At 36.5% G+C, this 26,491-nt stretch overlaps 1 protein-coding gene across 1 annotated transcript in view; it reads right to left on the bottom strand.

Moving 5' to 3' along the window:
* KCNH5 (potassium voltage-gated channel subfamily H member 5) overlaps positions 1 to 26,491 on the bottom strand; it is a 321,016-nt gene that overhangs the window by 100,079 nt on the left and 194,446 nt on the right. Inside the window, exon 8 of the mRNA XM_024748382.1 lies at positions 2,448 to 2,647. Coding sequence (XP_024604150.1) covers positions 2,448 to 2,647 — 200 coding nt within the window. The remainder of the gene's footprint in view (positions 1 to 2,447; positions 2,648 to 26,491) is intronic.

Below are 26,491 nucleotides of genomic sequence, written 5' to 3'. Positions count from 1 at the left end.
ATTTATTTGACAGTCTCTTATTAGGCATATATTAGACAGTCTCTATATTAGGCATATATTTGACAGTCTCTTGTTCTTTCAATATTTATTCATTACAAGTGAAAATAAGACTTTTTGTATGTTTATTAGTAATTTGTACTTTTGTCTTCTATGCATTCAGCTCATTTCCCCCATGTATTCTAATTCTTCTTATTGATCTGTAAAATCACTTTACATATTAAGGTAATTAACTTTTCACCTGTGATATTTGTTGCAGATGCTTTATCTCATTTTTGTTTCCATAGCTTTTGGTGTGAAAGGTTTTACATATTCTAGCCAAATTTATTCATCACTTAATTTGTTATGTACTCCATTGCATTAATACATACAAAGACTTCTGTAAAGTCTTCAAATCTGCTCTTCCTACTAGTCAAACACTACTCTAAAGATTTCCCATTTAGTTAGGAGGCACATCCATGATTTTGTCTTATCCAAAAGTTAATTCATTTTAATATTTTTACTTATTTCTTTAAAAATCTTTTTATGTGAATTAAAATTTTATTTCACCTTTAATATTAACCTCCCCATTTTTTTTTCCTATTACTCCCTTGCCCATGGATATTCTACCAATCAGAAGTACATTTCTATGACAACAAATGATGAACAGCAAACAACCAAAAAAAATGTCAATAATAAGAACTACATGGTGGGTGCACTTCCGTGAACACCTAATGCCAGTATATTACACCCTAACTGCGTCATGAAGCAGACAGTTGAGCAGGTACTAGAGGGGAAGCTTGTGAGAATCTATTGGTTCCATTCCCGAACTAACCCAGCATCTGGGAACTTAGAGAAGGGAACTAAAAAATCTGCCATGTACCATATCTGTGGCATAAGCTCTGGGTCAGGTACTTTTCTAGTGTAAAGGGTTATTATTCCATCAGTTTACTGATGTTATCTGTCAACTACCATGAGACCCCACTGAATTTTCTGGAAAGAAAAGCTTCTAACTGAGATAGTGATTGACAAGGTAAATGGTTGCGTCTTGAGCTCAGTGTCATTGAATGTGGACCTCAGAGAATATCCTGCTTCTAGCGATTTAAACACTGACTCTCACGTGCACCCCTCAAGAAGATCCTGTTCCTTCTTTGGATTCCCTCCCTACTAACCTTATATCAGTTCAGGTACACAGTAATCAAATTCCACAGGTATGCAGTTTTTCCTTTTCCCCTCTGTGGTCACACATTCCACTTTAAGGGGCCATTTAACTGCATCTTGTAAAATGTCAAAAGAAGAGCAAATCTCACCCTCTTTTATAACTCTTCCACATAGCTAGCCTCCAGTATCTCACTTGCACTCTCTCTGAAGGCTTCCCTCCCTCAGCTCTTACCCTCAAGTCCGTTCCCTTCAACTCCCCTCAATCCTCTGCTCCTAACACCTGCTCTGGCTTACAACTTCCTACTTGTTTCATGAAATTCCCCTAACTAAACATCTACTTTGTTCATTGGCTCTTTCACTTTGACATTGTAAGGTGCTTGTTGAGCAGGTCTGAAAGAAAAACTACAAGTCAACCTCATATGATTAAAAAAATAAAATTTGTGGGAAATGGCAAGGAAGGTTATGTGCTATCTGATTATCATATGTCAAAAATCAGTACCTAAAAATAAAGACTTCGCTGATACTTATAAAGTGAAATAGCTTAAGATCAGTTTTCTCTAGAAGTCTTATGTGCAAGCCCTACTTGTCATTCCCTATATTGAATGTGAATCAGCTGGGTGTAGGAAGTGAGAATTTATTTGATTTTGTTTATCATGAGGAGGACTTTGGTTTCTTCTTTGCCCCTAATATGAGTTAGATGGGAAAAATTTAAAGAGGTTCCATGAAAAGACAAGCAAGAAATTAGACATGACAGGTGGATTGCAAGGGTCATATCCATTTCATAGATTTGTGTAGGGAAAAAGGGAAAACAAAGAACTATAAGTTGCATTATAGAACGTGTGATAGAGAGAAGAGAAATTTAAGTAGAGGGTAGAATAGAAGATATATAATCTTTTAGTTATAAGCAAGGAAGTTTCTTTCTGAATTTTAAATGGGCAAAATGTCAAAAGAGAAATCAAGAATAAAATCTAGCAAAAGAAATGGCATCACAGTTAGCATTTTAGAGGAATATGACAAATTACTCTGAGTGGTAATGAGAATGTTTTGAGGAAATGAAATAATTAGCTGTTTTCAGGAACCACAATTCCTAAATTGAATTTGATGACTAGTACTAATTGATGATTAATGGTTGAACATTTTCCACCTTCCAAGCACTAAATAATATGATTGACTGATATGTCACTTATGAAATAAAGAGTAACATTTATAAAGCAATTATACAAGTAATATGTGAGTGGGAAAGCTATGGGCATCTGAAGATCCTATTGAAACAGAAAATAAATAACAAGAACCATAATAATAACCCATACCTTTTCTGTGTCAATGCCTTTTGACATAGACCATGTTGAGACAATATAATCCATGACTCGTTCACTAAGGCCTTTGGGGACCTGATAGAGTTTCAGAAAGTCCCGTACATTATTCAGCATCTCATGGTACCGGTTGGTGTTAGCATACATTTGCTGGAAAATTGTGGTAACATTTCCAAAAATAGTTGCATAAAGAAGAGCTGCAAGAGAAGAAATGATGAAAATAAATCAACTATCCCAAGTGAAAAAAAAATGAGGTGAATATTGGTGAAATCAATGAACCACTTGACAGAGATGCCTTTATAAACTTTTCGGCATATGCATGGTAACCCCTGAGCAGAGTGCCCAGAATTTGGTGTTCACTCAGTAAGTGTTATCTTTAGCATGATAAACATGATTTTATGAGTGAGCACTACTCTAGTCATTGTGGTAAAACAGGAGCATGGTTGATAGATTTCATGAAGAATTAGATGATCCAAGGTTATGATTTGCCTAAGACATTCTTAGCCTTATGACTAAAGTTAGCCTCCAGCCCTGTCCTCCTGAATCAATTTAAATTTTCGAGAGACTGATGATCCAGTTTAGAAATGTATGCTCTTTCTCACTGCTTGCTTCGTCCAGCTTTTGGATTACTTCCATGCTTATCAATATTTTTGACAGAACATCAGAAATATAGGGAGGGAAGACAAATCAAAGTGTTCCATTTCTAGAAGATTCTAGAGAGAAACAGCGTTGGAATTAACAGTTAAAATGAAACTTTGGGAGTGCCTGAAAATTCTAATTTATGTCAGTAACCCAGTATCATAAGGCTTTTTTATTTCATTATTTTAATTAAGAATAAAGTCAGTTTGCAAACCACTGTTATTCATCTACAGTGGCTAGGAAAGGAATAGGGTTTTTTAATGCCCCGGACTGCTACTCCCTCCCTCAACCCATAATTTACCAACTCTTCTCTCTCCAGATATGGTCAGGTTACTAATGTTGACCTGATCTTGAAAAAGCTTTTAAAAGCAATTGAGTTCAGCCCCAGATCAACACACCTTCAATCACACACCACTCCCAGCCTATCTTGTCCCTTTGATTTTACTCCTTTGTTAACAGTAAGCTCTTTTGAAAAGAGGGCAATATTTTATTCCCCTTAATATTCAGTAAACACAATGTTTAGTAACCACATTCATTCCATAAGCATTTCACAAATAAGTGGAATATCAGACAGTGATCACTTCCATTCTTGTTCCTTTAAGCATGTGAAAAATTACTCGTCTAAACAAAAAGTATGGACTGTTTTATTTCACAGTTTCATCAACCAAATCCTACTTGATGGAATTAGTATAACAACAAGCCAGTGAAGCAACTTAAGATCTTCAATCTATTTTCAGAAAATCATTTGTTTTTTAAATAACAGTTGCTCTTTGAGTACAACAAGTTATAATTTCACAACAGGAAGTTATGATTTTACAAGCATTTACTCAGGTTTTTTTTTTTTTTTTGGTTTTTTGGGGGGTTTTTTGGCTGTTATTTAGGGATTTTGATGCCTGTGAAGAACAATTTTTAAGATAGATGATATTTTGTTAGAACTGACTAGGAAGAATATAGTGCTGACATTTCCTATCTGGGTCTTTAAATCTTTGTTTATATTTAAAAACAACAAAAAAGTAGAGGTAATCACAGACTTAACATTCTATTCCATCATTGTTGGCATTAAGAAAGACGAACACAGAAATAATGTGAACAAATTAATGGTAGAAGAATTATGCAACAAATGGAATTTTGCATTTCCTGAAAAGAGACATAAAGAGGATTTATGTTTTTAAAATAATGAGCTTTTTAGAGGTTAATGAAATAATGCTACAATCATGTTTTTGAATAGATAGTCCCCAGCTATTTTAAGTTGTCGGTAAATATCACAGAACTATTATTTTGACATGTTCAACTCATTTGTCTCCCTAAGATTCCTGTAATATACTATATTGCCAAAATGTCTTACTACTGCCTTTTAGCTTAACAAATTACCACACATTTCATCTTTGGGGGTACATTAAATATGCACACATTCTAATCATATGAAAAGCTTAAGTACTAAAATATGAATATAACTGCCAATGTGGGCTTCCCTGGTGGCGCAGTGGTTGAGAGTCCGCCTGCCGATGCAGGGGACACGGGTTCGTGCCCCGGTCCGGGAAGATCCCACATGCCGCGGAGCGGCTGGGCCCATGAGCCATGGCCACTGAGCCTACGCGTCCGGAGCCTGTGCTCCGCAACGTGAGAGGCCACAACAGTGAGAGGCCCGCGTACCGCAGAAAAAAAAAAAAACCAACTGCCAATGTATTTAACGTTTTCAGCATTAATAAATGAAGAATACAATCAACATCCCATTAAGTTTGGTATATTACAAGGATATTTTCTGCCTCCAACTTTCATGTGAGTTTGGTGTCCTGCACTGGGTAGGACTAATCAAAGTCACAATTTAAGGTAAGACATTCAATTATATATATAATTATATGTATATAAGTATATATATATATGTAACATACACATAATTATATATACATATATAGCATATACATAATTATATATATAATTTTTTACCTTGAAATGTTAAAAAAAATCATGCAGAAAGTTCATATACCCACATGTACCCACATGTAGCTCTCTCAATTATGACATCTTACAAAACTATAGTAATTTATCAAAACCAGGCAATTGACAATGGCACAATACAATACAATTAACCAGACTATAGACATTATATATTTCAGCATTCTTTTTACATGCAGTCATTTTTTTGGTGTACAGCTTTATAAAATTTTATCACATGTACAGATCCATATAATATATGTATATTTTTAAAAAGAGAAACCACTTCTTCCTTAAAAATATTTTCCACATTTAGGACTAGTACACATTTCATAAAATATAGTGACAGCAAGTATGGTATTCCATAGTAAGCAAAAATACTGCTTCCCACCACAGTCTGTGTTCTCAGGATAAATGGGTACATCTTTAATGAGAGTGACCCTGGGACATGACACACGATAACGAAAGAAATTGATCTTAGTAGAAACTAGCTCTATGCTGCTAACTCCCAAAGTAATATCCATCCCCTGAAGTAGAGACACACAAGCCTTCTTGAATGTCTCATTGCCATTCAAATCTAACAAGTCCAAAAGAGAACTCTTATTTTACACCACCTTCTCTTCAACAACCAAATGCACTTTTCATCTCATTAAACTGTAAAGCCACACCTAGTTGCTCAGCCCAAAACTAAAGCATCATTCTTCAATTCATTCTTTGATTCATCTCCTACCTCTACTCTATCAACAATTCCTATTGGCTCTCCCTTCAAAATAGAGCCTCAGTACAACCCCTTCCCACTACCTCTACCAGCATTCTTGCATCCTTTAAGAGTATATGCTTTTCCACTTACTAGCTATCTGTCTCTGGGCCAGTTACTAAATCTCTCTAGGATTCTATTTCCTCTCTTACAACTTTACAGTTACTTTACAATCTTTACAAAGGAGTTGTGCTAAATGATGTAACATATAAATCAGTTTTTAAAAAGTCCAGTAGGGAGTAAGTATCCATGAAATGTTATGTATGTATCATCGTCATCGTCATCAACATCATCATCTTCATGGAAATAGCTCCCCAACAATTAATTTTTCACTCAGCAAAAAGAATATCCCCTTCCTTCAATACAACTCTCTACCCCCTTACTATACCTGTGTTCTTAATCTTATTTATCACTACTTTAATTTACATTACACATTTATTTGCTTGTTGATATTTACCTTCCCTATTAGAAATGCAAAATCTGTAAGTACAGGCCTAGGCCTTGTCCTTTTTGCTCACTGCTGTATTTCCAGAATACAGACCAGTTCCTGGAACATAATAAGTATTCAGATATTTTTTCCTGTAAGTTCACACACTAAAAACCTAGGAAACGTTTTTTCAGAAACATCCTTCTTTTCAAGTCAAACTTCACTACTGGCAATACAAAAACATAAAAGGAATACACACTATTAATGCACGTGAGAGAATAAAATATTTCGAAGCTAAGGTGACACATACCTTGGCCATGTTAAGATAATAAATAAATTAAGAAGGCCTATTGTCATCCATCAAACATGAATGCTCATGCTTGGCCTGGCAAGTTCTGCAGAGTACTATTATAGAATTTTATCCTTTGAATGAGAGGCCATAGACGTAATTTGCCTACTTTACTAGGAATAATTAGAATAATCTGTTAAAATTTGATAAGCCTTTTATATACTCTCCTGTAGCCTTTTAAGCTTAAGACAACTTAAGACAAGCTAATTTTATAAGCTTATCACATTTAATGAATTGGTAATTCTGGCATATACACTAGTAAATGCCTTATCTAAAAAGTCTTATATTTTTCTTATTCACCACAAGGGGATTATTTTAAAGATAATTATGTTAGATTAAAGATGGCTACAAATTCTCCGACACCCCTTCCATTGACAGGCAGGGTATATATTCCTTTCCCTTGAATCTAGGCATACTCTATAACTATTTTACTAATAGACTACGGTAACTATAATCATATGCCAATAGCTGGGCCCAAGCCTTAAGAAACTAGAAGCTTCCAATTCCTCACTGTTAGAACACCTGCTCTTAGAATCTAGCTTCCGTGTTGTGAGGAAGCCCATTCTTCTAGAAAGTTCCACATGGAGAAGAATTAAGGCCCCTGGTCAATAGTCTTGGCTGAGCTCCCAGCTAAGCACTGGCCTTAGGCTGAACAATTTAAAATATTGATATAAGAAGACTTAAGGCTGTGCAGGTGATTCAACCATCACTTCCCTTTCTATTTATATTCATATTTAATAAGGATAGCTAAGATAGGGAGGAAAATGTCCTATCAATCTATGATTGTATGTGCAGCACACAGCTTGACAACATCAGCTTACCAGCCATGTATGTGGCTGAGCCAGCTAAGAAGTGAACTTTTCAGACCCATTCAAGCCATCCCAGCTGATAACACATGGACCAGAAAGTCATGCCTTCCTGGACCTGCATAATTTACAGATTCATGAGTGAAATAAATGGCTGTTCTTGTTTTAAGTCACTAATTTTAATTAGTTGTGCAACTTTAATATTCTAATGAGTAGTTTTATTAATAGCCTAATAAAACAGATGATTGATTCTCAACTGATTAGAAAACCTGGGAGAGGAGGGTAGCGAGCTCCTTACGATGTGCATCAGAGCCCAACAGCATATTTCAGAAAATGTTTTTTTAACATTTAATACATTTTAGTACTTAAAAACACCTATTATTTTCATAATATGTACATTAAAGTCATGAATGAATGTTTAATGTTCTCAAAAAGAGACAAAGGTTAAAAGACTGAATAATGCCATGTAGCCAATCACAGATTTCACTATTCATTCATGTATCATTTAATTCAGTAGATATTTACTGAACACTTATTACATGCAGCCACTACAATAGTCACTAAGGATTCAACATGATCCGTGCTCTCAAATAGTACTCACTACTTCCTATAGAAAGGTATTAATCTTTATTTTTTATCAGGGCCCTTAATTTTATTTATTTATTTATTTTTAAAATTTTTATTGGAGTATAGTTGATTTACAATGTTGTGTTAGTTTCCGGTGTACAGCAAAGTGAATCAGTTATACATATAATTATATCCACTCATTTTTAGATTCTTTTCCCATATAAGCCATTACAGAGTATTGAGTAGAGTTCCCTGTGCTGTACACAGGGTCCTTATTTGTTATCTATTTGGTCCTTATTTGTTATCTATTTAATATATAGTATATATATAGCAGTATATATGTAGTATATATATATATATATATATAGTATATATATAGTAGTGTGTATATGTCAATCCCAATCTCCCAATTTATCCCTCCCTCCCATTACCCCCAGTAACCATAAGTTTGTTTTCTACATCTGTAACTCTATTTCTGTTTTGTAGATAATTTGTACACTTTTTTTTAGATTCCACATATAAGCAATACCATATGATATTTGTCTTTCTCTGTCTGACTTATTTCACTCAGTATGAAAACCTCTAGGTCCATCCATGTTGCTGCATTATTCTTTAATTCTCCCAACTCACATGCTTTGGAAGCAGGCTAATGATCATTTCCTTTCCATAGTTTACAAAAATTCACAAATAAACTTATAGCCATTCCAAGTATATAAACTAAATATAGTTTATTTCTCAGGGTTAAACAATTTGCAGAGTCAAACAAAATCTATGTTTAGCTAATTAATTGTAACTCTGCCTCCACTCTTATGAGTTGCTCAGGATAACAGATCAGATGATGATATCCAGTTCTCTGAATAAACTGTGTTCTTCAGTCACTTCATTTTGTTTGCTCCTTAGGTCAAGCTGCAGCCATTCATCTTCTTATTAATGATTTATATTTTTTAGACTTTTTGTGCCTGTTCAAGCTGACATCCAACATTTACTTTTCCTAATTATCTTTCTTTTATAAATCTTGGCAAGTAATAATTGGCCTTAGACTAAACAATTTAAAATACTGATATGAGAATGCATTTCTGGTAACCATTAAAGCCACATAGGTGGTTCATACATCATTTCCATTTCTATTTCTATTCACTAAAGTCCACCTTTAATAATGATATTTAAGACATGGAAGGAGAATATTCCACTAATGTATGATTTTATATGTATCACACAGCCTGCTAAAACACTTGAAATCACCCCAGTTGGCCTTAGAACAAAATGAAGAAGCTGAACATCAGATCTCCAATTTCGAAGTTTTATTCTCCTTCCAGCTGTCTCATAATGGCTCCTGGTATCCCTGGATGCTCTTTTGCAATTACCCATATATGTAAGCTGCCTCTAGGCATCCACTTATGAAACAGATATCTTCTCTTTCCCAGTCTTCACTTAATCCATGCCCCATTTCATCTAGTACCTGAACCATGCCAACTATTTTGTTAGAAATTAATCTCATTAATTACTTTATATTACGTGTTAAATACTAAAAACTATTTAATACAATATCCCTCTTAGGGACGTTGTAATTTTGAAGGAGGAATTCCACACAATACAATGAGTTGACTGAATCATTACTTGAATTAACTCTCAACTAGTAAGATAAGTTGATACACAGAAGGGACTATTTTTTAAATTTATCAAAATTATAGGGGCTTCCCTGGTGGCGCAGTGGTTGAGAATCTGCCTGCTAATGCAGGGGACATGGGTTCGAGCTCTGGTCTGGGAGGATCCCACAGGCCGCGGAGTGGCTAGGCCCGTGAGCCACAACTACTGAGCCTGTGCGTCTGGACCCTGTGCTCTGCAAAAAGAGAGGCCGCAATAGTGAGAGGCCCACGCACGGCGATGAAGAGTGGCCCCCGCTTGCCACAACTAGAGAAAGCCCTCGCGCAGAAACGAAGAGCCAACACAGCAAAAATAAATAAATTAATTAATAAACTCCTACCCCCAACATCTTCTTAAAAAAAAAAATTACAGCATAGTATTGGACACATTTCAACAGTTTACAGCTAATCCCATGATTATCATAAAAACTAACTACATCAAAATAGTTTCAATAATTATATGGCAATGACTATTATTTTTTATTGAAATGTAGTTGAGTTACAATACTATATTTGCTTCAGGTGTACAGCATAGTGATTTAGTATTTTTATAGATTATACTCCACTAAAAGTTATTACAAAATAATGGCTATAATTCCCTGTGCTGTATAATACTTATCTATTTTATACACAGTAGTTTGTATCTCATAATCCTGTTACCCTAATGTGTCCCTCTCCCCTACCCACTCCCCAGTGGCAACCACTGGTTTGTTTTATGTATCTGTAAAGTCTGTTTCTATTTTGCTCTATACATTCCTTTTATTTTTTAGATTCCACATACAAATGATACCAAATAGTACTTGCCTTTTTCTGTCTGACCTATTTTACTAAGCATAATATTCTCTAGGTCCATCAATGTTGCTTAAATTGGCAGAATTTCATTCTTTTTTATGGCTGAATAATATTCCATTGTATATATACACCATGTATTCTTTATCCATTCATCTGTTGATGGACACTTGGTTGCTTCCATACCATGACAATTGTACAATAATGCTGCTATGAACATTGGGGTGCATGTATCTTTTCAAATTAGCATTTTTTTTTCCAGGTACTCAGGAGTGGGATTGCTGGATCATGTGGTAGTTTTATTTTTAGTTTTTGGGGGAACTTCCACACTGTTTTTGGGAGTGGGTATACCAATTTACTTTCCCACAAGTGTACAAGGGTTCCCTTTTCTCTACAACCTCGCCAACATCTGTTATTTGTAGACTTTCTTATGATGGCCATTCTGACTGATGGAAGGTGATCTCTCATTTTGGTTTTGATTTGCATTTCTCTAATAATTAGTGATGCACATGTTTTCATGTGCCTTTAGCCATCTGTATGTTTTCTTTGGAAAAATGTCTGTTCAGGTCTTTTACCAATTTTTGATTGACTTGCTTGGTTTTTTTGATATTGAGTTGTATGAGCTGTTTATATATTTTTGGATATTAACCCCTTGCCAGTCATATCATTTGCAAATATTTTCTCCCATTAAGTGGGCTGTCATTTCATTTTGTTGATGGTTTCTTTTGCTGTGTAAAAGCTTTTAATTTTAATTAGGTCTCATTTATTTTTGCTTTTGTTTCCTTTGCCTTAGGAGACAGATCCAAAATAATCTTATGTCCAAGAGTGTTCTGCCTATTTTCTTCTAGGAGTTTTATGGTTTTGAGTCCTACATTTAGGTGTTTAGTCCATTTTTGAGTTTATTTTTGTATATAGCATGAGGAAATGTTCTAATCTCATTCTTTTACATGTAGCTGTCCAGTTTTTCTAGCACCACTTGCTGAAGAGACTGTCTTTTCTCCATTGTATATTCCTGCCTCCTTTGTCAAAGATTAATTTACCATAGGTGTATGGGTTAATTTCCATTCCATTGAACTATGTGTCTGTTTTTGTGGCAGAACCATACTGTTTTGATTATTGTAGTTTTGTAATAGAGTCTGAAGTCAGGGAGGGTGATACTTATAGCTTTGTTCTTGTTTCTCAATATTGCTTTGGCAATTCGGGATCTTTTGTGACTCCATTTTAATTTTAGGATTATTTGTTCTAGTTCTGTGAAAAATATCATGGGTATTTTAATATGGATTACATTAAATCCATAGATTGCTTTGAGTAGTATGGCCATTTTAACAGTATTAATTCTTTCAATCCAACAGCACGGGAAATCTTTCCATTTATTTGATCATCTTCAATTTCCTTCATCAAAGTTTTATTGTTTCCAGAGTACAGGTCTTTCACCATCTTGGTTAAGTTTATTCCTAGGTATTTTATTCTTTTTGATATGATCTTAAATGGGATAACTTTCTCTTTCTGATAGTTCTTTATTGGTGTATAGAAAAGCAACAGATTTCTGCATCCTGTACCTTGCAACTTTACTGAATTCATTTATTAGTTGTATTTTTCAGGGTATTTATATATATTCTTATATCTCTTATTAAAAAAAAACTTTAAAACACAAGGAAACAACAATGGTGAGATTCAGAACTGCAGTGATTTGATTTGATTCAAATTTGATTTCATTCAAGAGATTTGATTCAGAGATTTGATTTGATTTGATTCAGAGATTTTCTTTTGCCCTTCAAATTATAAAATGCAAACAACAGATCACTCTACCTAGTTGTAAGTCTACTTTTATCAGTTACAGAAAAGAAAAAAGGGGAAAAAAAAGAGAAAATATAGTAAGTACTGAATGGATTCACTATGTTGAAAAATGGAATTTCTTTTACTTACAGCTGTTCTCTGTTTATTTTGTACTAGATAGACATTTTCAATGTTTTCCAGTAATTTTCATTAACATTTTTCATTAATGATACCTGCAAGCCACTTCTCTAATCTTTAGCCCCAGAATATGAAAAGAAGCAATAAACAGAGGATAACATTAGATCACTTACTCTTTCTATATATCTATAAAGGGGGTATTACTATTATACTTATATTAATATGGGAACACTAAATACAAAACTTGAAATAGTATTAAAATATCTCTTTACCAAGTCACAAGTATTATTGATCCAAGACCCAAAGAGTAAAGTGGCACTGTCAACAACCTAAATAAACTGTTGAGGTCCCTAAGAACAGTATCTGTGGAATAGCCAAGAGCTTCTTATGTATTCTGAAAAACAGTGTCATAAACTGTCTTCTTGCTGAACCTCCAAATAATTTATTCTTGCTTCCAAATCTTTGTTCATTCAGTTCCTTTGTGGTGGATCTCAAAATATGACCATATATTTTTCCTGTCTTGGTATGCACATCTCTTTGCAATGAAACTTTATTGCTCCTCCCACCAAAAGGTGGAATCTACTTCCTTTAATCTGTGCTGGCTTTATGACTTCCAGTAGAATAAGGCAGAGATGATATTATGCAATTTCCAGAGACATTAAGGGACTTACTTGTTTTGCTTTTGCTTCTTGGAATGCTGTCTTGAGACCATCATTCATGAAGAAGCCTGGAATGTACTGACAGCAAGATAGCAAGGATGGAGAGGTATAGTTATCCAGTGGTCCCAGCTGAACCTTGTCCCTAGCCAAGGTGACAACTATATGTAGCTACCTGAGGGAAATGAACTGAAGAACTAATTATCCAGTCAACCAATAGAGTCATGAAAAATAATGAATCACTGTGCTATGAAATCACTCTGTCTTGGAGTCATTTCTTATACAGCAATAGATAACTGATACAAAGCCCTCTCCCTTTTCCTTCATCCTTCCTAAATCCCAGGCACTCTTTGGGGCTTATTATTCCCTTTATAAAACCTTCTCTGATTATCCTAGGTAAAGGAATTTCTCCTATTCTTCTACAGAACCTATCAATACCTCATTCCTTAAAAGAGTAATTATATGCCTTGGTTTATATTTTTATATTCCCCTATATGTGTTAACATATCATGCTATAAATATAATGAAATTCTTGAAAGCAATTACCTTTTAAACTCCTTTGTACCTGTCTATTGACAACACAGTTCCAAACACATAACTTCTGAACAAATGAAAAATAGAAGTTGAATTAACTTTAAAGGATTCTCCTTATATAGCAAAGCAAACAGCAAGTACATAAGAACCATCCCAGGTCAAATCTGACTGAGAATATCATTAAAGTATTCTGATTTGCCAGTCTGAAGAGATGGAAGGCAAAAAACAAAACAGCTATTAAGAGGTATAAATCACAAAAGTTATTGCTACAGTGAAAATTATTTGCTAATACTCTAATACCAAGAATAGTAGAACCTGGGGACATAAGTTACTGGAACTTAGTAGTTTATGAAAAATAAATATATTCTAAGTCATAGTATAATATTGTAGATAAAGATATCATCAGAAATTAATCAAGAAAATATACCTATACTAAGTATGGGTTAGGAATTTAAATGGATATAGTTTAGACAAATTATTCCATTTCTTGGAAGTTATACTGTGACATTGCAAAATGAGCACACAAAAATGATCACTGAAGTGTTGTTTATAATATGTGAAAAAAGTAAAATGTTCAAAAATAAATATTAGGTGATACAAATGATGGCACAACAATACAAGTGAAAATTAGGAAGCCATTAAGATTATCATGGGGATTTCTGAGGATGTATCTGAAAAAAATTAAAAGCATAGTTTTATTATAAAAAGTTTTCTTAATTTTATTCTTTGTAATATTATATCTGTGAATATGTGTGTGGAGGGTTGATTTATGGGTATACATAGAAAAGTGACTAGAAGGATGTTTATAAAATGTTAACAGTTCTTATATTTAGGCAATAGGATTTGTGGTGATTTTGATGTTCTTTAAACTTCAGCATTACTTAATATTTGTAATAAGCATAAAGAAGTACCAAAATTTGCAAAAAGAGTAAGTTAGTTGTATTTCTTATGGTAGTTGTATTTCTTTATGGTAGAAGCCATATATCTTTTTAGAGAGCAATTAGATTAATTCCCAGGTGACATATACATAAAAGATCATCAAGAAACCTGAGATGCTAATGGTGATAGCAAACCTTTACTTAGTACTTGTTATGAGCTTTATGTACATTATCTCACCAAATTCACACAATCACCCTAAGTTACTACTTTATCCTCATTGTAAAACATAAGGAACACATTCAGGAAATTAATCTGCCCAGAATCAGATCAGAGCTTCAGTCTCAACAACTACACAACCTAACACCCTTATCAGCTTTAAGATTAATGTTGCAAATAATAATTATTCTACCCCACAGCAGACTTCTGTAGCCAATATTAATTGCTTACTAATCATAGATCTGACCAGAAGTTCTTAAGTGTAAACATCAGATCTCAAATAATTAAGCACCCCCAAGGGCTAGAATATAAACCAAGTAGAAACAGCATGCACCCCTTAAATGATTAAGTACCAAGAGATATTCTGGGCCCATCACTAAACTAGGATATGGTTGAATACAGGCAAAAGCCCTTAAATCTGCCATGGTTGCAACATTACTCAAATAGCATTTAATGCAGTAGAAAAGAAAATTTACTAATATCTCTGTAACATAAAAGGAAATTTTTAGTTTACTCTGCTTATGCTTATTCACTGTGATACACTATTAAACATTATGATACACATCAATATTACTCAGGAATTAATGTTTATTTTGAGAGAATTAAAAATTCAAGAAAATTAGATACATACTTAGTAATGGAATTTCTAATTTGTGAATCTTAGAAGGAAAAATACCCAGGGAACATGAGTAATACAAATCTAACATTTATAATCTGCCCATAATCATCCTCAAATTACACATATTCTTACATCTATAAGCTCCCCATCATCCTGATTTTCAGTTGTATCAAATTGTATATTCTTAAGTCAGTGCTGCATCCATTGGCACTCCATCACAATCTAGTTTAGGTGCTCTGTCATCAATTTTTAATGATGTAACAACCTTCGTAGGGCCCTTCCTTCCATTTTCTCAAATATTACAGTCAGCCCACTGAACTCAGGAACAAATAAATGTCTTTTATCAGCAGTCTTTGAACACCTTCTTTAAAGCACTGGGCAGATTAAATTGCCCAGGTCCAGGGGTCTGCGTGCTTGTCGCTATTCTCTTGCTTCCTTCTAATTTGGAAACTACACTAAACATCAAGTTTCCAAACCAGATAAAGAGGATTTTGGGTTGTGGAATACTGGTTTCATTTTGGAGCTGGAAAAGGAGATGAGATATGGTAAATTTCATTCTGTGAGCATCTCCTCAGTGCATATAACCTATAAACCCTTTACATAGTGGAAATGAAAACAAAATTATAGCTTTTCAAAGGTGAAACTCTGAATAGTTTTGTCTGGCAGACATTTTGGTCAACAGCACCACTGATCTTTTCTCAGCTCCATTGTTGGCTCCAATCTCTATATGACCCATTTATAAAATCACTTACCAAAGAGTTTTTCATTCTGCCTTCAGAATAGCTCAAACTCATAGTCTCCTTCCTAATAAGGTCCCAGAATCTGGTCTTTTCATCCTATGGATAGGTTACCACAAAAGCTTCCTATCTGTTCTATCTCCAGTCTCTGTTACAATACAGTCGGCACATGGCCACCTGGAAAAATTTCCTAAAATACTAAAATGCTGAGATTTTATTTTTCTCCTTAAAAATGTTTAATGTATACACATAGCCTTTAAGGTAAAGGCACTCTGAGAGAACCTATGGGATCTATACAATGGGGAAAAGTTTCTATCTGCCAGACTCAGTACTTTGTATTTCTTCCATAAGCTAATTTATCACTCCCCTACCTACACTGAGCTATGAAAGAAGAAACCACATCCCTAACTTCTTTTCCAACCAAGTCAGAGTTTTGCCCAGTGAATGAATTTTCAAAAGTTAAATTCACTTGGCTATAAATAAAGGGATGGGAGGCTGGATTTTTCTGATTATGTATCTCTCTAGCTGCCTGTATGGTACCTGAATGATCTTACTACCTATTAAAATTTCATGTAATGCATAGCAAACAATTCATCAGAGGATAGGCAATATATCCTTAAATAAATTTATTCTTTAAGCTCTTTAATGCAGAGTCAGTATCATCTACTTCCTTCATAATCCCTAAGAATAATTAGAATGTTCTTCAACAAAGTGGGTTACTGACAAAAGTGGCGAACTAACATGAAAAAATTACAGCAGCTAAACTAGACTCTGTCCCTTATGGTGAAATAACATAATTAATTTGTGTCTGTATAGAAGACATTAAATTGTATACACATGATCAAAACTTCTAAGAAGCTGTTTTAGCTATTTTATAATTATATTTAGGCCTTTTTTGCATTGGCCAATAATCAGAGTACGTATCAACATATCAAGCATACATTTATTAAGTGCTTACCGCGTGTAAACAATGTGAAACATTATGGGAGATATAGGGATATACAATTCTATACACACGTTTTTATTTTTTAACTAATACTTGAAGCAATTTGATTGTAAAAATCTATGCTCAACAATGATTATGAATTTTTTCATGTTTCTTAAAAATCTTCTAAACAATGCATCAGAAATCTGATATCAACACTGTAAGAAGCCTGATCATTAAATAACAATACATTTGGCAAAATGCCCTGAAGAGTCAATAAGATCAAAACTAAACAGATGGACCTTACTTTCTCACTGAAACCGTTCCACATTAAAATCTTGGGTCAGTCTCATCATCACTGACTTAACATTGCCCTTAACAACTTTCATTACTCTTTTCCCTTTAAGTAATGCTTATCTCCTTCACATTTAAGACACACAGCTCCTCTACTGGCTCTTGTCTTCTCCCTCATCTAAAGTGTCTGTACAATTAATCAGTCAAACCGAGACCTTTCTGAGAGTGAAAGAGAGCAATCTTATTAGTTATGCTGGGACAGCAGGGCTAAGGAGGGCTGTCCCAGGTAAACAAGACACACCATGAATGACTCCACCTTTATTCCAATTCCTCTTTCTGTGGCCCCTTCCCTCATTACAAGAGACAAGGTCTGTGGGCAACTGATGATCATTTGCATCAGAGCTCACTCTGTGAGGAATTCTGTCCATTCATGGGATCTCAACTAACATCTGAACTCATATGTTTTCCCTGTTTACGTGCCCTACCATCTCGTGTTGCAAGGGCTTACACAATCACTTTACTGGATGACTGTAGCTCTCAAACTGCCTGATGTGATGCTTAAAAGGAATCATGTCATTTCCTCCTGGCCTAGAGTATTACTCTTCCCCAAATTCCTTTTTACATTCATCTGAGTAGGCATAAAGTATAAAACCAAGGCTCTAGAAGCTGAAACAACTATGGTTTTTTTTTTGCTGACCGTGAGGGTTTAAAATGAACAGAGAATTTTTTTAAATATATGAGTGAGATGAGAAAAGTGTTTTCTAGAGAAGGCAAAATGAGCTGGTCAGGGTGTAAGGAATTTGATTTGACAGTGCAGTCCAAAATTTGCAAACTGTATTCTTTTGGAACACTATAATTCCCTGGGATGATAACAGATGTTTGTCTTTAAAACATTTTCTGGATCAAATAAGTTTAACATTAGTTCTCCCTCTGGGAGAGTCCCAATTCACATTAGCATATCACAATGCACATTATCATATCAAAAGCTCTGAGAAACCTTGCAGTAAAGACACCATTTTTCATACTTGTTTGTTCTTGGAACGCTTTTTGTTCATTAAAAACCTACGCACAGAGACCTTCAAGATGGCAGAGGAATAAGACGTGGAGATCACCTTCCTCCCCACATATACATCAGAAATACATCTACATGTGGAACATCTCCTACAGAATGCTGGCAGAAAACCTCAGACTTCCCAAAAGATAAGAAATTCCTCACGTCCCTGGGTAGGGCAAAAGAAAAAAGAAAAAACAGAGACAAAAGAATAGGGACAGGACCTGCACCTCGGGGAGGGAGCTGTGAAGGAGGAAAAGTTTCCACACACTAGGAAGATCCTTCACTGGTGGAGACAGGGGGTGCTGGAGGGAAGCTTTGGAGACATGGAGGAGAGCGCAGCAATAGGAGTGCAGAGGGAAAAGTGGAGAGATTCCGCACAGAGAATTGGTGCCGACCAGCACTCAATAGCCCGAGAGGCCTGTCTGCTCACCCACCAGGCTGGGTGGGGGCTGGGAGCTGAGGCTCGGGCTTCGAAGGCCAGGTCCCAGGGAGAGGACTGGGGTTGGCTGCGTGAACACAGCCTGAAGGGGGCTAGTGAACCACAGCTAGCCAGGAGGGAGTCTGGGGAAAAGTATGGACCTGCCTAAGAGGCAAGAGACCATTGTTTCGGAATGTGTGAGGAGAGGGGATTCACAGTTCAGCCTAAATGAGTTCCAGAGACGGGCGCGAGCCGCGGCTATCAGTGCAGACACGAGAGACAGGCAGGAAATGCTAAGGCTGCTACTGCAGCCACCAAAAAGCCTGTGTGCAAGCACAGGTCACTATCCACACCTCCTCTCCCGAGAGTCCGTGCAGCCCACCACTGCCAGGGTCCCGTGACCCAGGGACAACTTCCCCGGAGAACACACAGCGCGCCTCAGGCTGGTGCAACGTCATGTTGGCCTCTGCTGCTGCAGGCTCGCCTCACACTCTGTACCCCTCCCTCCCCACGGCCTGAGACAGCCAGAGCCCCCGAAGCAGCTGCTCCTTTAACCCTGTCCTGTCTAAGCGAAGAACAGATGTCCTCAGGAGACCTAAGCACAGAGGCGGAGCCAAATCCAAAGCTGAGCCCCTGGGAGCTGTGCGAACAAAGAAGAGAAAGGGAAATCTCTCCCAGCAGCCTCAGAAGCAGCAGATTATATCTCCACAATCAACTTGATGTACCCTGCATCTCTGGAATACCTGAACAGACAACAAATCATCCCAAAATTGAGGTGGTGGACTTTGGGAGCAACTGTAGATTTGGGGTTTGCTTTCTGCAACTGATTTGTTTCTGGTTTTAAGATTATCTTAGCTTAGTATTTAGAGTTTATTATCATTGGTAGATTTGTTTATTGATTTGGTTGCCCACTTCCTTTTGCTTTTATATATATATATATTTTTTTCCTTTTACTCTTGCTGTGAGTGTACCTGTATGCTTCTTTGTCTGATTTTGTCTGTATAGCTTTGCTTTTACCAACTGTCCTAGGGTTATGTCTGTACGTTTATTTATTTATTACTTTTTTTTAATAAAGTTTTTAGTGCTTGTTATTATTGGTGGATTTGTTTCTTGGTTTTGTTGCTCTCTTCTTTCTTTTTTTTTGACTTTTGACTTATTTATTTTTAATAATTTAAAAAAATTTCTTATTTTAATAACTTTATTTTATTTCATTTTTTTTATTTCTTTTTTTCTCCCTTTTCTTCTGAGCCGTGTGGCTGACAGGGTCTCGGTGCTCTGGCCAGGTATCAGGGCTGTGCATCTGAGGTGGGAGAGCTGAGTTCAGAATATCAGTCCACCAGAGACCCGCCAGCTCCAAATAATATCAAACAGCGAAACCTCGCCCAGAGATCTCCATCTCAACGATAAGACCCAGCTCCACTCAATGACCAGCAAGCTACAGTGCTGGACACCCTATGCCAAAGAACTAGCAAGACAGGAACACAACCCCACCCATTAGCACAGAAGCTATCTAAAATCAAAATAAGGTCACAGCACCCCAAAACACACCACTGGACGTGGTCCACCCCAACAGAAAGATAAGATCCAGGCTATTCAACAGAATACAGGCACCAGTCCTCTCCACCAGGAAGCTACTGGGGGCAGACAGCAAAAGCAATGGGAACTATGAACCTGCAACCTGTGAAAAGGAGAACCCCAAACACAGTAAGTTAAGCAAAATGAAAAGACAGAAACACACAGCAGATGAAGGAGAAAGGTAAAAACCCACCAGACTTAACAAATGAAGAGGAAAGAGGCAGTCTACCTGAAAAAACAATTCAGACTAATGATAGTAAAGATGATACAAAATCTTAGAAATAGAATGGAGAAAATACAAGAAACGTTTAACAAGGACATAGAAGAACTAAAGAGCGAACAAACAATGATGAACAACACAATAACTAAAATTTAAAATTCTCTAGAAGGAATCAATAGCAGAATAACTGAGGAAGCAGAACAAATAAGTTACCTGGAAGATAAAATAGTGGAAATAGCTACTGCAGAGCAGAATAAAGAAAAAAGAATGAAAAGAATTGAGGACAGTCTCAGATACCTCTGGAACGATATTAAACACACCGACATTCAAATTATAGGGGTCGCAGAAAAAGAAAAGAAAAAGGGACTGAGAAAATATTTCGAGATTACAGTTGAAACTTTCCTAATATGGGAAAGGAAATAGTCAATCAAGTCCAAAAACACCATAGAGTCCCATACAGGATAAATCCATGGAAAAACATGCCAAGACACATATTAATCAAACTATCAAAAATTAAATACAAAGTAAAAATATTAAAAGTAGCAAGGGAAAAACAACAAATAACATACAAGGGAATCCCCATAAGATTAACAGCTGATCTTTAAGAAGAAACTGCAAGCCAGACGGGAGTGGAAGGACATACTTAAAGTGATGAAAGGGAAAAACCTACATCCAAGTTTACTCTACCCATCAAGGATCTCACTGAGATTTTTTTTTTTGTAAAGAAGATGTTGGGGGTAGGAGTTTTTAATTAATTAATTAGTTTATTTTTGCTGTGTTGGGTCTTTGTTTCTGTACGAGGGCTTTCTCTACTTTAGCAAGCGGGGGCCACTCTTCATCGCGGTGTGGGGGCCTCTCACTATCGCAGCCTCTCTTTTTGTGGAGCACAGGCTCCAGACACGCAGGCTCAGTAGTTGTGGCTCACGGGCCTAGTTGCTCCGCGGCATGAGGGATCCTCTCAGACCAGGGCTCGAACCCGTGTCCCCTGTATTAGCAGGCAGGTTCTCAAACACTGTGCCTCCAGGGAAGCCCTCATTCAGATTTGATGGAGAAATTGAAACGTTTACAGACAAGCAAAAGCTAAGAGAATTCAGCACCACCAAACCAGCTTTGCAGCAAAGGCTAAAAGGACTTCTCTAGGAAGGAAACACAAGAGAAGGAAAAGACCTACAATAACAAACCCAAAACAATTAAGAAAATGGTAATGGGAACATACATACTGATAACTACCTTAAATGTAAATGGCTTAAATGCCCCAACCAAAAGATACAGACTGGCTGAACGGATACAAAAATGACACCCTTTATATACTGTCTACAACAGACCCACTTCAAACCTAGGGAAACATACAGACTGAAAGTGAGGGGATGGAAAAAGATATTCCATGCAAATGGAAATCAGAAGAAAGCTGGAGTAGCAATTCTCATAACAGACAAAATAAACTTTAAAATAAAGACTATTACAACAGACAAAAAAGGACACTACATGATGATCAAGGGATCAATCTAAGAAGAAGATATAACAATTGTAAATATTTATGCACCCAACATAGGAGCACCTTAATACATAAGGCAAATACTAACAGCCATATAAGGGGAAATTGACAGTAACACAATTATAGTAGAGGACTTTAACACCTCACTTTCAGCAATGGACAAATCATCCAAAATGAAAATAAATAAGGAAACAAAAGCTTTAAATGATATATTAAACAAGATGGACTTAATTGATATTTATAGGACATTCCATACAAAAACAGCAGATTACACTTTCTTCTCAAGTGCTCATGGAACATGCTCCAGGAGATCATATCTTGGGTCACAAATCTAGCAGTGGTAAATTTAAGAAAACTGAAATCACATCAAGTATCTTTTCCGACCACAACGCTGTGAGACTAGATGTTAATTACAGGAAAAAAATCTGTAAAAAATACAGAAACATGGAGGCTAAACAATACACTACTAAATAACCAAGAGATCATTGAAGAAATCAAAGAAAAAATCAAAAAATACCTAGAAACAAATGAGAACAAAAACACAATAACCCAAAACCTATGGGATGCAACAAAAGCAGTTCTAAGAGGAACGATTTTAGCAATACAATCCTACCTCAAGAAACAAGAAATATCTCAAATAAACAACCTAACCTTGCACCTAAAGCAATTACAGAAAGAAGAAGAAGAACAACAAAAAAAACACCCAAAGTTAGCAGATGGAAAGAAATCATAAAGATCATATCAGAAACAAACGAAAAAGAAATGAAGTAAATGATAGCAAAGATCAATAAAACTAAAAGCTGGTTCTTTGAGATGATAAACAAAATTGATAAACCATTAGCCAGATGCATCAAGAAAAAAAAGGAGAGGACTCAAATAAACAGAATTAGGAATGAAAAAGGAGAAGTAGTAACTGATACTTCAGAAATACAAAGGATCATCAGAGATTACGACAAGCAACTATATGCCAATAAAAGGAACAACCTGGAAGAAATGGACACATTCTTAGAAAAGCACAGTCTTCCGAGGCTGAACCAGGAAGAAAAAGAAAATATAAACAGACCAATCACAAGCACTGACATTGTGACTGTGATTAAAAATCTTCCAACAAACAAAAGCCCAGGACCAGATGGCTTCACAGGCGATTTCTATCAAACATTTAGAGAAGAGCTAACACCTATCTTTCTAAAACTCTTCCAAAATAAAGCAGAGGCAGGAACACTCTCAAACTCATTCTACAAGGCCACCATTACACTGATACAAAAACCAGACAAAGATGTCACAAAGAAAGAAAGCTACAAAGCTACAGGCAATATCATTAATGAACATAGATGCAAAAATCCTCAGTAGATGCAGAAAAAGCTTTTGACAAAATTCAACACCCATTTATGATAAAAACCCTCCAGAAAGTAGGCATAGGGGGAACTTACATCTACATATTAAAGGCCATATATGACAAACCCACAGCCAACATCATTTTCAATGTTGAAAAACTGAAACCATTTCCACTAAGATCAAGCACAAGACAAGGTTGCTCACTCTCACCACTATTATTCAACATAGTTTTGGAAGTTTTAGCCACAGCAATCAGAGAAGAAAAAGAAATAAAAGGAATCCAAATCAGAAAAGAAGAAGTAAAGCTGTTTGCAGATGACATGATACTATACATAGAGAATCCTAAAGATGCTACCAGAAAACTACTAGAGCTAATCAATGAATCTGATAAAGTAGCAGGCTACAAAATTAAGGCACAAAAATCTCTTGCATTCCTATACACTAATGATGAAAAACCTGAAAGAGAAATTACGGAAACGCTGCCATTTACCACTGAAACTAAAAGAATAAAATACCTAGGAATAAACCTACCTAAGGAAGCAAAAGACCTGTACTCAGAAAACTATAAGACACCGATGAAAGAAATTAAAGATGGTACAAACCGATGGAGAGATATTCCATGTTCTTGGATTGGAAGAGTCAACACTGTGAAAATGACTATACTATCCAAAGCAATCTACAGATTCGATGTGATCCCTATCAAACTACCAATGGCATTTTTCACAGAACTAGAATAAAAAAATTCACAATTTATATGGAAACACAAAAGACCCCGAATAGCCAAAGCAATCTTGAGAAGGAAAAACGGAGCTGGAGGAATCAGGCTTCCTGACTTCAGACTATACTACAAAGCTACAGTAATCAAAACAGTATGGTCCTGCACAAAAACAGAAATATAGATCAATGGAACAGGAGAGAGAGCCCAGAGATAAACCCACACACCTATGGTCAACTGAGTTTTGATAAAGGAGACAAGAATATATAATGGAGAAAAGACAGCCTCTTCAATAAGTGGTGCTTGGAACACTGGACAGCTATATGTAAAAGAATGAAATAAAAACACTCCCTAACACCATACACAAAAGTAAACTCAAAATGGATTAAAGACCTAAATGTAAGGCCAGACACTATCAAACTCTTAGAGGAAAACATAGGCAGAACACTATGACATAAATCACAGCAAGATCCTTTTTGACCCACTTCCTAGAGAAATGGAAATAAAAGCAAAAATAAACAAATAGGACCTAATGAAACTTAAAAGCTTTTGCACAGCAAAGGAAACTATAAACAAGATGGAAAGACAACCCCCATAATGGGAGATAATATTTGTAAATGAAGCAACTGATAAAGTATTAATCTCCAAAATTTACAAGCAGTTCATGCAGCTCAATATCAAAAAAACAAACAACTTAATCCAAAAATGGGCAGAAGACCTAAATAGACATTTCTCCAAAGAAGATATACAGATTGCCAACAAACACATGAAAGGATGCTGAACATAACTAATTAGAGAAATTCAAATCAATATTGCAATGTGGTATCATCTCACACCAGTCAGAATCGCCATTATCAAAAAATCTACAAACAATAAATGCTGGAGACGTTGTGGAGAAGAGGGAACCCTCTTGAACTGTTGGTGGGAATGTAAATTGATACAGCCACTATGGAGAACAGTATGGAGCTTCCTTAAAGAAGTAAAAATAGAACTACCATACAACCCAGCAATCCCACTACTGGGCATATACCCTAAGAAAACCATAATTCAAAAAGAGCCATATACCACAATGTACATTGCAGCTCTATTTACAATAGTCAGGAGCTGGAAGCAACCTAAGTGTCCATCGACAGATGAATGGATAAAGAAGATGTGGCACATATATACAATGGAATATTACTCAGCCATAAAAAGAAACGAAATTGAGTTATTTGTACTGAGTGGGATGGACCTAGAGTCTGTCATACAGAGTGAAGTAAGTCAGAAAGACAAAAACCAATACTATACGCTAACACATATATATGGAATCTAAAATAAAGAAATGGTTCTGAAGAACCTAGGGGTGGGACAGGAATAAAGACACAGATGTAGAGAATGGACTTGAGGACACAGGGACGGGGAAGGGTAAGCTGGAACGAAGTGAGAGTAGCACTGACATATATACACTACCAAATGTAAAATAGATAGCTGGTGGGAAGCAGGTACACAGCATAGGGAGATCAGTTTGTTGCTCTATGACCACCTAGAGGGTTGGGATAGGGAAGGTGGGAGGGTGATGCAAGAGGGAGGAGATATGGGGATATATGTATATGTATAGCTGATTCACTTTGTTATAAAGCAGAAACTAACACACCATTGTAAAGCAATTATACTCCAATAAAGTTGTTAAAAAAATTAAAGGTGAATATATAACTGAAAAAAGAAAAAAAACCTACAAACACTTTGAAGATCTCTATGCAAAACCATTTTACAATCATGGCAGTAGACAAGAAGAAGCAGGGTTAGACATTGGAGCATATGAGAAACTGTTGCCACAATCCCAGGATACTAACGCTGGCCAGCAACTGAGGAACCCATTTTAGCAAATCTGAAAACTGGTGGTGCTACGTCAACCAGTGTCACAGACTGATGTAGAGAAGGAACTAGTCATGAAAGATAATGCCTACCTGTAACTAAAGCAAGAGTAGGAGTGCCAGGTGGTGAAGTCAAACTTGAATTTGATCAGAAAATTATCTAGGGGGCGGAGCCAAGATGGCGTACTAGGAGGACATGGAATTCGCGTCTCCTCACAACTAGGGCACCTACCAGGCACCCGTGGGGGACCACGGACACCTAAGGGGATGTGTGGAACCCCCATCAACTGGGAAGGATGTGGGACGTTGGGGGGGGAGTGGGGGAGGAGAAGTGGAGGCAGGACAGGACTAGTGTCCCTGACGGGCGGCTTGGGGAGGGGAAGGGATCCCATGCCGAAGGGGGAAATTCAGGGACCATTGGGAGGGCAGAGGATCAAAAGGGAGTGTGGCTATGTTTCCCCTGCCCACTTGGGCTCCCGGGAGCCTGCTGAGGTCCTGGGCCTGATCCTCTGCCCACCAAGGCCTCCTCCAGCTGCGTGGGTCCTGAGGCAGTTGGAGGGAGGGAAGGGGGAGCAAAAGTAAAGGCTGGACCAATGGGACCAGCACCCCGGAGGGGCGGCTGTGGGAGGGGAGGAGTTCCTACATTCAGCAGAACCCACCCATGTTTAGGGGTTCAGCAGTGATGGGGAA

The sequence above is a fragment of the Neophocaena asiaeorientalis genome, unplaced genomic scaffold (genome assembly GCF_003031525.2).
Source record: "Neophocaena asiaeorientalis asiaeorientalis breed wild unplaced genomic scaffold, Neophocaena_asiaeorientalis_V1.1 scaffold698, whole genome shotgun sequence".
Lineage (NCBI taxonomy): Eukaryota > Metazoa > Chordata > Mammalia > Artiodactyla > Phocoenidae > Neophocaena > Neophocaena asiaeorientalis.
Note: the sequence above shows the minus strand (reverse complement) of the source record. Positions and strands in the feature narration are given on the sequence as shown.